Genomic DNA, 12,006 nt, shown 5'->3' with positions numbered 1-12,006 from the left:
ATCAACACAGAAAAATACGCATCCAAGGGCGAGGGAATGGAAAATGGTGATAATGAAATCTAATAATCGATTTGTATTTTCGGTAATCTGAAATCTCGATGATATATTACGTAACGCGAATCGAATCTTTTTTTATAACAAATTATCAGTTCATTTCAGTATCGTGAATTTTAATTTCTTTGATTTCGCGGATTCCATTATCATCACTTATGGATAATTACAGTATAACTATGTTTGAAATTGTGTAATTAATGAAAATTAAAATATTGGACAACCGTCCTCGAAGGAGAAAAAGCAGATCAGCTCACATCTACGTTTCGTAGTTAGAAAACAGAAAACCGACAATTATTTTCTCCTGCTAATGATTTGATATTGTTTCTTGAAAGATAATCATAATCGAGATGTGTGTGACGAAATTCCATCTGCCAAAAGTTACCACCATGGAGAAATTACCAATTAGTTAGTGGGGAATAACCGCCTACATTAAAATTGAAACACATCTCAGAAAACCATGGTGTTAATCTACAGTAATTCAAAACGTAAAAGTAAAAATAAAATTGAAAAACTATGACTATACATATCAAACATTCATCAAAGGAAGAAACTTTCTGGGATATTAGTGGTTTGAAGTTTGTAGAGAAAAGTTTGAAAAAAAAGAAAGGAAAAAGTGGTAAATTGCCCGAGTGGCAATCGCACTAACCAATAAACCACAGAGAAACAGCTATTTCTTTTCTTAGGAGGCCCTTGTGTTGTGACAAGGGTCAAAGATGTTTGGTTGGTATTTTTGTTGTTGTTGTTTGCATTTTGTGGCCTAAAAAGTAATGGGGGGTTCCGGGCTAATGGGGCGCTTGTCCTTGAGGAAATCCCTTCCTGCTGCCACCTCCGAAAAAAAAATATCTGCCTACGACCCTGCAATCTCGTGATTTTGTTATCGAGACAAAACGAAATATTTTCGTCAAAACTATGCTGCCCATATTTCATCGAGAAAAATACGGGATATCGCCAATTATTGCTAAAAAGGACGCCAGAGGAAAGCAAAGTTGCCAACTATTGCATAAATCAATGAAAAATTACCAATGGTGGGAAATGAAGCAAAACTGCAAATTCCAGTGGATTAAAATGAATTCTACAAAATAAAACGTTTAAAGCATGGCAAATACGTACATATGGCCCCCACATCCTGGAGCAGGGCCCCCTAGGCTGAGATCTTTGGTGGGCTCCCAATGCAGTGAGTTTATGGCATGAAAAAGCAAAAACTAAGAATCGACTGCTGCTGCTGCTGTACCACACATGCACCTCGCCCATATTCCACTGCGGAATTTCTAATGAATTGGTGCGTGTTGGAATGTGTGTGTATGTGTAGTGAACCTGACGTGAACTGTGCTTCCGTGTAATGTGTGTCATATGTAGTGCCATCAATTTTTCTAACTATCCATGAAGTTTAATGATTACATAGTATACCGTTGTAGGCTTGTTGCTCTCTGCGACGAGACATTTTAACGGGGAGATCGGCTCACATCGCCGGGGGCCCCCCAAGGCTAGAGCCCTGCCAGCCCACCATTGCGGGGGCCATAAATATGTGAGACATGGCCCTCCCCCCCACATCTTGGAGCAGGGCCATTAGGCTGGGATCTTTGGTGGGTCCCTAGACAGATTTTTCACGATCCTTTTTATAGTGAGAATTTATAGCATGATAAAACAAATAAAAATAATGGTAATCATCCCGGGCCCCAGGACTGGAGCTCTGCCAGCCCTGCCCTTGTGGGTGCCATGATGTGAGATGAATATATTTTTTTTACAGCTGTTATTATCTTAATATAATTTATTTGCTGGGAAGATAATTCTAATCTTTGATATCGGAAAAGAGTAAAAACTTAAGTTTACATCGTTGAAAATAAGCGAAAGAGATGGGGAAATTTTTTACAAAACAGTTTACAAAACAGTAGCAGAATGACCATACGTCCCGATTTCCTGGTACAGTCCCGGTATTTTCTATTTTTCTTACCGTCCCGACTTTTTTGGCAAAAGTGTCCCGGTTTTTCCCGTAATTTTTTTTCTTTATTGACGTCAAAGATTGAAATTATTTTTTAACTCATAAATTACATTCTGATAATTACAACTACAAATAAGAATATTAATCTCCCACATTTGTCTTGGTGAACGTTTTATCTCGTGGAATTCATTGTAATCCACGCAATTCACAGCATTGCTTCATTTCCCCGGCATATTGTTTCTCATGTTATTTCAGCAATATTTGGCAACTTTGTTCAGTTTTGGCGACATTTTTTGGCAATAATCAGCAAAGTCCCGTATTTGGAATTCCAATTTCCCGTATTTCATTCACTGAGCTATAAGTAAACTACTTATATAAGTAAAGCGTAGCTACAAGTAAGTATAAGCTAACTACTTATTAAGTTAAGTGTAGCTATAAGTAAACTTAACTTTACTTATAGCTCAATGATTTCATTCGAGCAAATATGGTCAGCCTCAGTAAGTCGAGCGAGATAGCCAATAAAAATGTGGAAAAACGGGAGTGACGCGAGAAGCACGACACGTACGGCTAGTCGTTCCAAAGGCAAAGCCCGTGTAATTCATAATTCTGATATTTTACGTGGCCACCTACGGACGTAATAAAGTGGGGGAAAAAAACCATCTGTGTGTGTTGTGTTGTATCAGCAGACGAGCAGCTGTTGGAGCAAAGAGCGCAAAAATATTTCTTTCACGTCTCAATCGTCGCGCAGAGCGGTCGGCTTCGTCTTCTCTCCTCCTTCACAAATCCTTTCTATTTTTTTTTTCCCTGTACTGTCGCGAGAGGGGAAGCGTAAAAAATGGTCAACAGCCAGCGAATGCGACTTGCCAACGAGAAGGCCAGCAAGAACGTCATGATGAGGGGCAACGTCCCGAAGACGACGGTAAAATAATCATTATTATTATTATTATTATTAATAATAATCATTATTCAATAATTGATTTGATAACTTTATCGGTAGCTTGATCTCGGACCCGCAGCCGTCGACGTGGTTTGTTTACCACTAGCCTACGTGGCGTTCTGGTTTTTTATTTCCTCGTGGCGTTTCCCGTCGAATTCGCTTCTAATGACAGCTAATATTTCGGGTAGAATTGATTTCTCGCGCGGAACAGTGGAAATAACGCGTATTTTCGACGAGCATATGTTATGGGAGCAATATATTTACATGCGTGTCAACTAGATCCGCGCTCCCTCCCTCCCTGTGACTTGATGCGAGAATGATGTTAAACACGCCCCCCCCCCCCCGCGGGACAATTCTTGCGATTTTAGTTCCCCCCCCCCCATTGTGAAACTAAGGAGGTGCCCCGGATAAGATCCCATCCTAAGGAGCCCTGTAAGCAGAATGTGGGGGCCATGCAAGGCTGAGTATCTAGTATTTAAGAGTATCATGGGTCAATTGATTTCTCTGAGGCCGTACCAAACAAATTCTCGAAAATTTCAACCAGATCTCATTTTTGTGAGGCCCCTCTTCGCTTGAGGCTCCCGGGTGGGCCCTTGCCTTAAGACTGCACTGGAGGCCATGGTATCAAATGGCGTTCAACCTGGGCCACAACTTTTACAGAGCAAGTGGGTCTGGTGCCCCAGGTGCTAGGATTATAGAGGGTGCCAAATTCGCCCGGTTGTTACTTACATCGGGAGTGCCAAAATGTGTTCCTGTTCCGGCTGGCAAAGTATATAGTTGCTGCCCTGGTATCAACATTCTGCGCCTTCAAGCCATTTGAGAAACAGCTGCAATATACTCTAGAGATTCCGTAATTATTGTGACATACTATTGAACATTAATTATTATTATTATATACATCCATTATTGAATAATTGATTCATTAATTTGTTTTATATTGGGAGATGCAATCTTAGATCCAACGTTGACATGATGTATTTGCAAAATCTACTAGTACTTACTAATGTTCTTGTTTTTATTTCCTCGTGTAATTTTTCATGAAATTCGCTTTTAATGATAGCTAATATTTCAGGTGAAATTAATTTCTGGGAGGGGTAGAAAGACCAGTGTAAATAATTATATTTTCGAGAAATACATGCTGTGGGAGCAGTAAATGTACATGTGTGTCAACTAGTGTTATTCCACACTCCCTCCCTGTAATTTTGAAATTTCTAACAGTATGCAAGAATATTAAACTGTCCCCCCCCCCTCAAAGGGCTCTGGGACGATTCTTATCATTTTTTCCCACCACAGTAAAATAACTATGGAGGTGCCTTGGAGAAACTCCCATCCTAGGGAGCCATGTAGTAGGATGTGGGGGCCACGATGTCAAATACGTTTAATGTATCAACCAGGGGCGTAATGCCTTAGGTGCTGAACTATAGAGGGTGCCAAATTCATCCTTTAACTGTTCTTTCTTATGGGGGAGGGGGTGACAAAATATGTGCCTGTGTAATTGACAGTGTCTATTTGCTGCCCTGGTATCAAAACATTCTGTGCCTTTGAGTCATTTGATTTAATTTCTCATCAGTTCTGAAATTATGACATATATATGGGGAAGAGTTTCAAATATAAATCTTTATTATTTTTTGTAATCATTATTTAACAATTGATTAATTTTATTGGAAGATCAATCTTGGATCCCCCATCAACATGTGTTTACGAAATCTACTAGTACATTCTAGCCTACCTGGTGTTCTGGTTTTTATTTCCTCGTGTGTCATTTCCCATGAAACTCATTTTTAATAACCGTTAATATTTTGGATAAGACGAATTTCAGGAATAGACCAGTGGAAATAAAAACCTATTCTAGATAAACATTAGTTATAAGAGCAATGTACAATCAAACCCTAATTTAGGGAATTGGTTAAATCCAACATTTTTATCCATTGAATCAAGGGAAGTTGAGATCGGGAATGAGATGAGCGCCACTTTGTTACATCAGACTTTGTTATATCAAAGTCAGACTCAGTTTCATCTTAATGCATGGGTCTGCACTGGCTTTACAAAAATGAGCTCTGGCTGAAATTTTCGAGAATTTGCCATGTAAGCCTCAGAAAATTCACTTTGTCCAGGGGCCCATGGTACTTTTAAGACGGCCCTGGTCCAACTGTATTTACATGTGCACCAGTGATCATCACCACAGAATTTCTATAAAATTCAGTGTTGGTTTGTTATGCAAATTTAGAGATGTGAGGTGAGAATATTCTCCTGGATGTAAAAATTGGAGAATAATCGAGAATATTAATTTTTCTTTTAAATTTTTTACTAATTTTGTTTATATTGTGAAATATAAATCAGTTTTCATTGCCTGAAACATTTACAACAAAACAATTTTGGTATAATCACTCCCAGCGACAACTTTTAGTTTGAGAATATTCTCCAGGTCATGATGAGAGGTTTTGAAAGTTTGGTTAATAAAGATTTTAGAAACATTTAGATTAAAACCTTAAAAAAATATTTTGAAATTAAATAAATTTTCAGGAATAAGTTCACAAAGAAATTAAACCAAAGTTGATTGATAAAAGAAGCTATTCTTATATAATCACCTTCATTCTAAGATACAGAACTGTTTTCTTCAATGTACATACACTTATATTCTGTATCACTCGCATTTCTTTGCAATTCAGCCATGTTGGTTTCATTTTCTTGCTTTTAAACTTTAATATTGTGGGCTACAAACTTCAATATTTCCATCTTCTTGGCGGGAAGAGAGATGGGAGACAAAAAATATTCTTGAGAATATTCTCTTGAAGGACTACTATTATAAATTACTATAATAAAAAATAGTAATTATTCTCAAGTTATTTATTGAGAATATTTATTATAATACATGTTATTACATATATTCTTGATAATTTCTTGATAAGATTTCAGTAACTGAAGAATATTCTCATTGAGGAGAATATTTGAGAATATTCTCTAGAAGGACTATTATTAATAACTTCAGAATAATTCTTATTATTTTCTATAAAAATATTACCCAGTAATTTATGAAAGTAGTCCTACCAGAGAATATTCTCCTTGATGAGAATATTCTTCAAAAGATTATTCTAGAGATTTTTACATCTCTATGCAAATTTGTTATAATAATGGACTTGCATAGCAAGGACCCAGTTTTGAGCGCCATAGGCCTAGTGGTTGGCTGAAATTGGTTTTCTGCTGTTCTGAACTTTGAAACATGAATGTGAGCCAATCTCCCCATTAAAAAGTTTGAATAGTCATTGTATGTTGACTTTTGACAGGCTGAAACATTATGAAATAGTCATAATGAACTGAAATTTGCTACTCTCTGGAGCCAGGTGTATAAAGAATGCAAAGGGTTTCTTGGATCCCCCCTGGAATATTTTAAGGGTCAACAAGTGAAAATAAATTGAGAAGCCATGACAGGTGATTGGTGCAGGGACTTGCAAAAAGCACATGTAAACCATTTAAGCGAAAAATGGTGGGAAGAAGTGAGATTTATTTTTTTTTATCCGTTACCACAAAAAAACACTTGTGTGAGCATCAAGTTGAACTCTAATTGTGATGATCCAGGTTCAAACCCTATTGGATGGCACAGTGGTGGTCAGCTGAAGTTAGTTTTCCGAGGCTTTCCCAACTTTGAGGCACAAATATTGGCCAGCTCCCATTTGAAAAAAAAGTCTGTGCAGAGAACAGGCAGACCTTTAGCATGACATTTATATAACATATTATAAAAATCCAAGCATTTACCATCTTTACTTCAAAATATAGTAGGGCTTAACAAATCCCAGGTAACTAGGAAATCGATTGGCACCAAAATTTTTCTGTATGTGATTAACAAATTGGGAGTCTATATGAATGTTAAAAAAATATTTTAATTTCGTGACATCGTGTCTTTTACCATAGGAAAACAATGTAACGTCCTAGAAATGTCTAAAACCATTATTTGAGACTGTTTTTCTTGGTATTAAAATCATTCTTGTCTGGCACCTAAAATTTTCGATTTGTCAAGCCCTGCATATAGAAGACAGGTGGCGGGACGTAAAACACGAAACAAGCACAGCTCTGACAACATAAATACGTTAGGGTTACACATGCATCTGGAACACATTCCAGTGTATTTATACCAATGCATGTGCTGTGAAGTAGTCGTTGGTCAGTGTACATAGAATCAAGAACTGTCAAAGTGAATTGTTTTTGATTGTGCCCCACAAAGATTGCTTTTGCACACCTTGTGATCAAAAAACCATTGTTCTAATTCCATTAATTTAAAGGAAAATATTGTGGCACATATAGGCCAGCGTAGGAAGTAGTTTGAAATCACTTCCTGTGGATTAGTTCGAATTAGTTCAGCTTCACTGCTTCCACTGAACACTTTAATGGTATTTCCTACAACCATGTTTTGTGACTTGTTACCAAATTAATTATGACATAGTCTGTTCTACTCAATGGGACTGCAAATTAAAGTACAATGGTCACAACAGGCAAACTGCCTAATGAGGTGACTGAAGAAAACAAAACCTTCCCATTAATATGGATGTAATCTGATACACAGCAACCAAAAGAAAAGAGCAATTATCACGAAAAAAGTAATACATAACTATGAGCCATTAATAAGCTTACCGTTTGAGAGTTGGTGCAGTTTTTGGTGGGTTGTTTAGTTTTTTTCGGGTTGGACAAAACCTGCTGTCCATAAAAATAATGGCTTCTCGATTATAATATATATTTTTTTAAACATTTCACTTGTGATATAAATTCAAGACAGCGAAGGGTAAGCAATTTTGTTTATCCACAGCCCTGTTAGAGAAAAAATTCCCTGCGACAAAACCTGGAGTTGTCCCTTACTAAATGATACTGGTGTCCCCTTGTCAAAGCACTAGAAATGAAGTCACTTGCCACACTATAATGCCTACCTTAAAAATTTCATTAAAAGGGTGAAATGCAGTTTAGACCCCAAAATGTCTAAAATCCGGTTCTATGTGCACTTTAACAAATTTGTGCTAGGAATCAAATCTGAAAAACATTATTGAAAATAACTTGTTTGAAAAAATGTTCCTGACCCTTTAATTATAATTCCTTCTCTGTTTGAAAACTCTTGCCGAAGAGGAATCTTTTCAAAGGCAAGAAGACAGCCACCTTTATAGACTCTCGGTTATGTGCCTGGAAAAGGATTGTTATGACACACAGACCCATAACTTGGGCTTGGCCCGGGGCCTCAAATAGATAGATTGAGGGGAGACTGCTCATGGTAATGTGGCCATTTCGTTAGAGTAGCAGTATGGGGGCTTTGTATTTTCTTGTCATGAAACAGCAGAATAACTTTAGGCATCATGTCATAGTGCATGCCACTGCGCCTACAGATAAGGCAGTATTTCTAGGAGCTCAAACTCAAGCCAAGGCACCTATAGATAGCATGTGCTCTAGGGAAGAACTTGAAAGAAATTTTGGAAAACAGAGATCTTTCGGCTTTTCTCTCTCAAATGAATAGTGTGAACCCAGTCACAGTAAAATTGTAAGAGAAAATTGTAAATGCAGTATTTTATTTTTCTTATGTAGGTAGCTATTCATTATTTTAGTTGACGAATGCAGAAAATGAAGTATTCAATATTTTTTTGGCGATCAAAGATCACTTAGAAGAATAGGTGGCAATGTAAGCAAAATTTTGATTGGGGGAGCCATCACTCTGTCTGCTACCCCTGATGTAGCTAAATATTATAGTTAATATGCTATTCAAAAATATGTTGGTATTTATCTGTCGTTCTGGTTGTATACTCTTGATAGTTTTTCTTCCCGATTAATTCTTTTTTTTATGTTGCTGTTATTTACGTTATTTATATGTTGCTTCAATGTTCAACTAATCACTTTACTGAATATATTGGTTTCTTTTGTTGAACGATATGATTGCAACTGGCAGTAAACATTTTTAGATTTTTGCAATGCGACTTTTCATTAATTGCCCATAGACAACCTCTAGTGTTGCATTACCATCTGTTAGTATGATTTTGTACCGAGATAATATGGCTTTCAAAATAAATTTCATAAGTCTGTGTCCCACAAACAAGCTACTAGCATCACTTCAACGTGCAGCCTTTTTCTGACATTGCTTTTTAAAAACTGTCTGTACATTTTAGAATGTCCAGTGTATGTGTATATAGTCTTGAAAAAGATTTCTGGTCATTGATAAGGCATCCACGATGGATGAAAATATAAAATAGGCTTAAAGCAGTGGTTTTCAGGCTTTTGTCATCTGTGGCTTCCCAGAATAGTTTAGTAGATATTTTCGCTTATAAAAGAACCACTTCAAAGCATATGTAGGCCCACAAAATGAATATCTCCAGCTCATCGCGATGCACACTTTGAGGAAACACTGGTTTAAAGTCAAAGGTGGAGATAGAGTTCAAAGTCTGGGAGAGGGAGACAAGATAATGTCGTCTACATATTTTTCTCTTTTATATTAAGTTACCTGCATAAATCTTTGTTGGGAAGGGCGTATGACCCTCGGTATCTCCGCCCATGTTTAGAGTTACAAATACCTACCTGTACATTCATAAAACAAAATATGACATGAATGTTTTCATGCCTCCCAGTAGAGGCAGAGATGAGTTTTTTCCTTCATTAAAAAATTAACATCTCAAATAATAAATATCTTCACAACATCCAGTCTTCCGTATATCTTGTATAAAACAAAATGTATTACAGCAGCTGATTAACCTTCATTTTGAAATCATATTTGAAGTTGCGTGTTTGTCATATTTGTATAAATACTGGTTACTGTATTGTTTTTCATTTTATCTTTGTAGAAACCCCAGGACGAGAAGTATGCTGTTGGACCTTGGCTTTTGGCACTTTTCGTCTTTGTTGTTTGTGGATCAGGTAATTATTTCTTTATTTTAATAATACAGTGGTATCTACTGGTCTGTTTTTTACGAGTAACCTAAGTTGGGAATGAAAGGTTTTGCTCAATTGTTGTTAATGTGAGTGCTCGACTGTAAGTGGAAAAAAAAACACATAATCACACAAAAAATATTCTGAACTTGAAATTGGCAGTTCCATCAGATTGCTGCACCAGAAACACAACTGTTCCATTCTGCATAGAATAACTACTGTAGGGCTCTGATGTGGATTTATTATTTTTGCTGCCTGTGGGCTTTACAAATTTTGCTGTTCCTTCTTCCATACTAATCTAATTTTCTTAACCACTCTCTTCAAATTTTCCACTTTAGGCTATAGTGTGCTTAGCATGTGAATAGCCCTCTCCTCCTCTGTCTCATTTTTGGTCACTCATGTGCTTGCACACTTTCCTGGTTGCTCAGTGACCTGGTCCCACTCTCGAGGCCACTCCAGTGCTCACACGCTTTCTAGGTCAATCTGTTGGTCACTTTTCAGACTTGGTTCTTCATTCTCCAGGTCACTCTTTTGGGCATTTATATAATTGCCCACATGGTCTAGGTCACTCTTTTGATTGCTAACTGACCTAGTCTTTTGCTCTCAAGCACTTTTTTTTGTCCCTGGCTGTCTATGTGACTCTTCTGGTCATTCACATGTTTCCACACGCTCTAGGTCACTCTGACCTGGTCCCTTGCTGTCATCAAGTCTTAGTCTTAAAGAGGCCTCTTTCAATTCTTTTTTATGCTTAGTCCCATGTGGCTGATGCATAATTGATTTTGTTGGTCTAATAGAATCTACTGTACCAACAATATTTTATGCAAGAGTTTGCTTCTAGATTTTCATGATGTTACAAAATTTTTGGAGTGAATTAATCTGATAATAAAATATATATGAGATATTGATATTTAGGAAAGGAAAATTTATCTCTGCCCTCATGGGGGAATTGAATCCCCAGTTTCTTGTATGCCGGACGAGTGCACTTCCTCTAAACTGTGAAAGCAGATAAAATATCCCCTCCTTGGAGTGTATATATACAGGGTGGTAACTATCAACTGCCCAATAATTGCACATATGATTCCTTGTGAAAAACTAATATAGAAAAGTTTTTTCCATTTTTGGATCGGACGAATATGAAGTGAGTTATAAGGTTTTAAATTTTGTCACATGCATTTTTCTAACGGTTAGTTACGTGCCAAACTCCGAGAAAAAGTACATTCCTCCGCCAGCAGCAGGTTGTAACTTCTTAAATATTCTATCCCATTAGAAGCCAAGTTCCGCCTTCATTCACGATCAGCGTTTTTTCTCTTCATGCAGTGTAACATTGTAACCTTGTTATTACGTATAACTTATGTATTAGCTTTGTCCCTTATATTGGCTAATTTATCACCTGATTTATAAAGTGTTAGCCAAATTGAGATCTGTTTTAAATTTTTTTTACTCAAATCAACACATTTTTGCCAAAATGAATTACATCGAAAAATTTCTCTGAAATTCTATCACTATTATTTCTCATTTGCTTGTCATGGGTTTGAATGTGTTTCCTCTTTCTGCAAAACAGTAGCTCCTCGTTATAACGTGCATTCAGGTAATTTTTTTTCTTTTTTTGTATTAGAACTGATGTTGAAAATTTAGGATTACAATCTAGATGTTGTCTCCCAACATGCACAATATACAGATGAGTTACTGTATCGTTGTAATTTTTTAAATACATAGCGGTATATTTTTCTACTTGCAGCTGTATTCCAGATAATCCAGAGCATTCGATTCGGTTAAGATGAATTCGCAATGATTGAGCGAGTGTCTGATTCCAAGTAAAAAGAATGGACCATTTTGTGACAGCTATGAATGGAAATTCCCAGCATTTCGAAAGTTTATTCTGAGTTATATCAGATATAAGAATTTTACATTTTTGTTAATAAAATTTTTTTCTTCTGTCTATAATTGGACAAGCGTCTAAGAAGTCCATTTTATGTGTATATTTAGTCAATAACGTGTAGCTCATGTGAAACAGAGTACTATTACGTTTATAAAAAGTTCCAAGACTTATTTCATTATGGAAGAATGAATACAGATAGAACCTGTTTATTTTGTTTCCTTTGAAGTAACCACCCCATGCAATTGTGAACGTGTAAATGCGGATTGTAATCCTCCTTTTGCAATTTCCTCCACTGCCTTTGTTGCTGCA

At 36.7% G+C, this 12,006-nt stretch overlaps 1 protein-coding gene across 1 annotated transcript; it reads left to right on the top strand.

The window, feature by feature from the left end:
• The first annotated feature begins 2,728 nt into the window (after positions 1-2,728).
• Positions 2,729-11,762, top strand: LOC149075513 (stress-associated endoplasmic reticulum protein 2). Its single transcript, XM_089242881.1, has 3 exons — positions 2,729-2,912; positions 9,734-9,806; positions 11,557-11,762. Exons 1-3 carry the CDS (start codon positions 2,829-2,831, stop codon positions 11,592-11,594), a joined length of 195 nt encoding a protein of 64 aa, XP_089099007.1. The 5' UTR covers positions 2,729-2,828; the 3' UTR covers positions 11,595-11,762.
• The last annotated feature ends 244 nt before the right edge of the window (positions 11,763-12,006 follow it).

Source organism: Pholcus phalangioides, unplaced genomic scaffold (assembly GCF_987345545.1).
Source record: "Pholcus phalangioides strain wild (caught in Gottingen) unplaced genomic scaffold, Ppha-v1.0 ptg000015l_1, whole genome shotgun sequence".
Taxonomy (NCBI): Eukaryota; Metazoa; Arthropoda; class Arachnida; order Araneae; family Pholcidae; genus Pholcus; species Pholcus phalangioides.
The sequence above is the reverse complement of the archived record's forward strand: the minus strand, read 5'-3'. Positions and strand labels throughout refer to the sequence as shown.

Excerpts from the sequence above, each read along its gene's own strand:
- LOC149075513 (XM_089242881.1), top strand. The coding sequence starts at position 2,829 with ATGGTCAACAGCCAGCGAATGCGACTTGCCAACGAGAAGGCCAGCAAG. Across the intron at positions 2,913-9,733 it reads GCAACGTCCCGAAGACGACG|AAACCCCAGGACGAGAAGTA; the intron begins GTAAAATAATCA and ends TTATCTTTGTAG. Across the intron at positions 9,807-11,556 it reads CTTTGTTGTTTGTGGATCAG|CTGTATTCCAGATAATCCAG; the intron begins GTAATTATTTCT and ends TTCTACTTGCAG.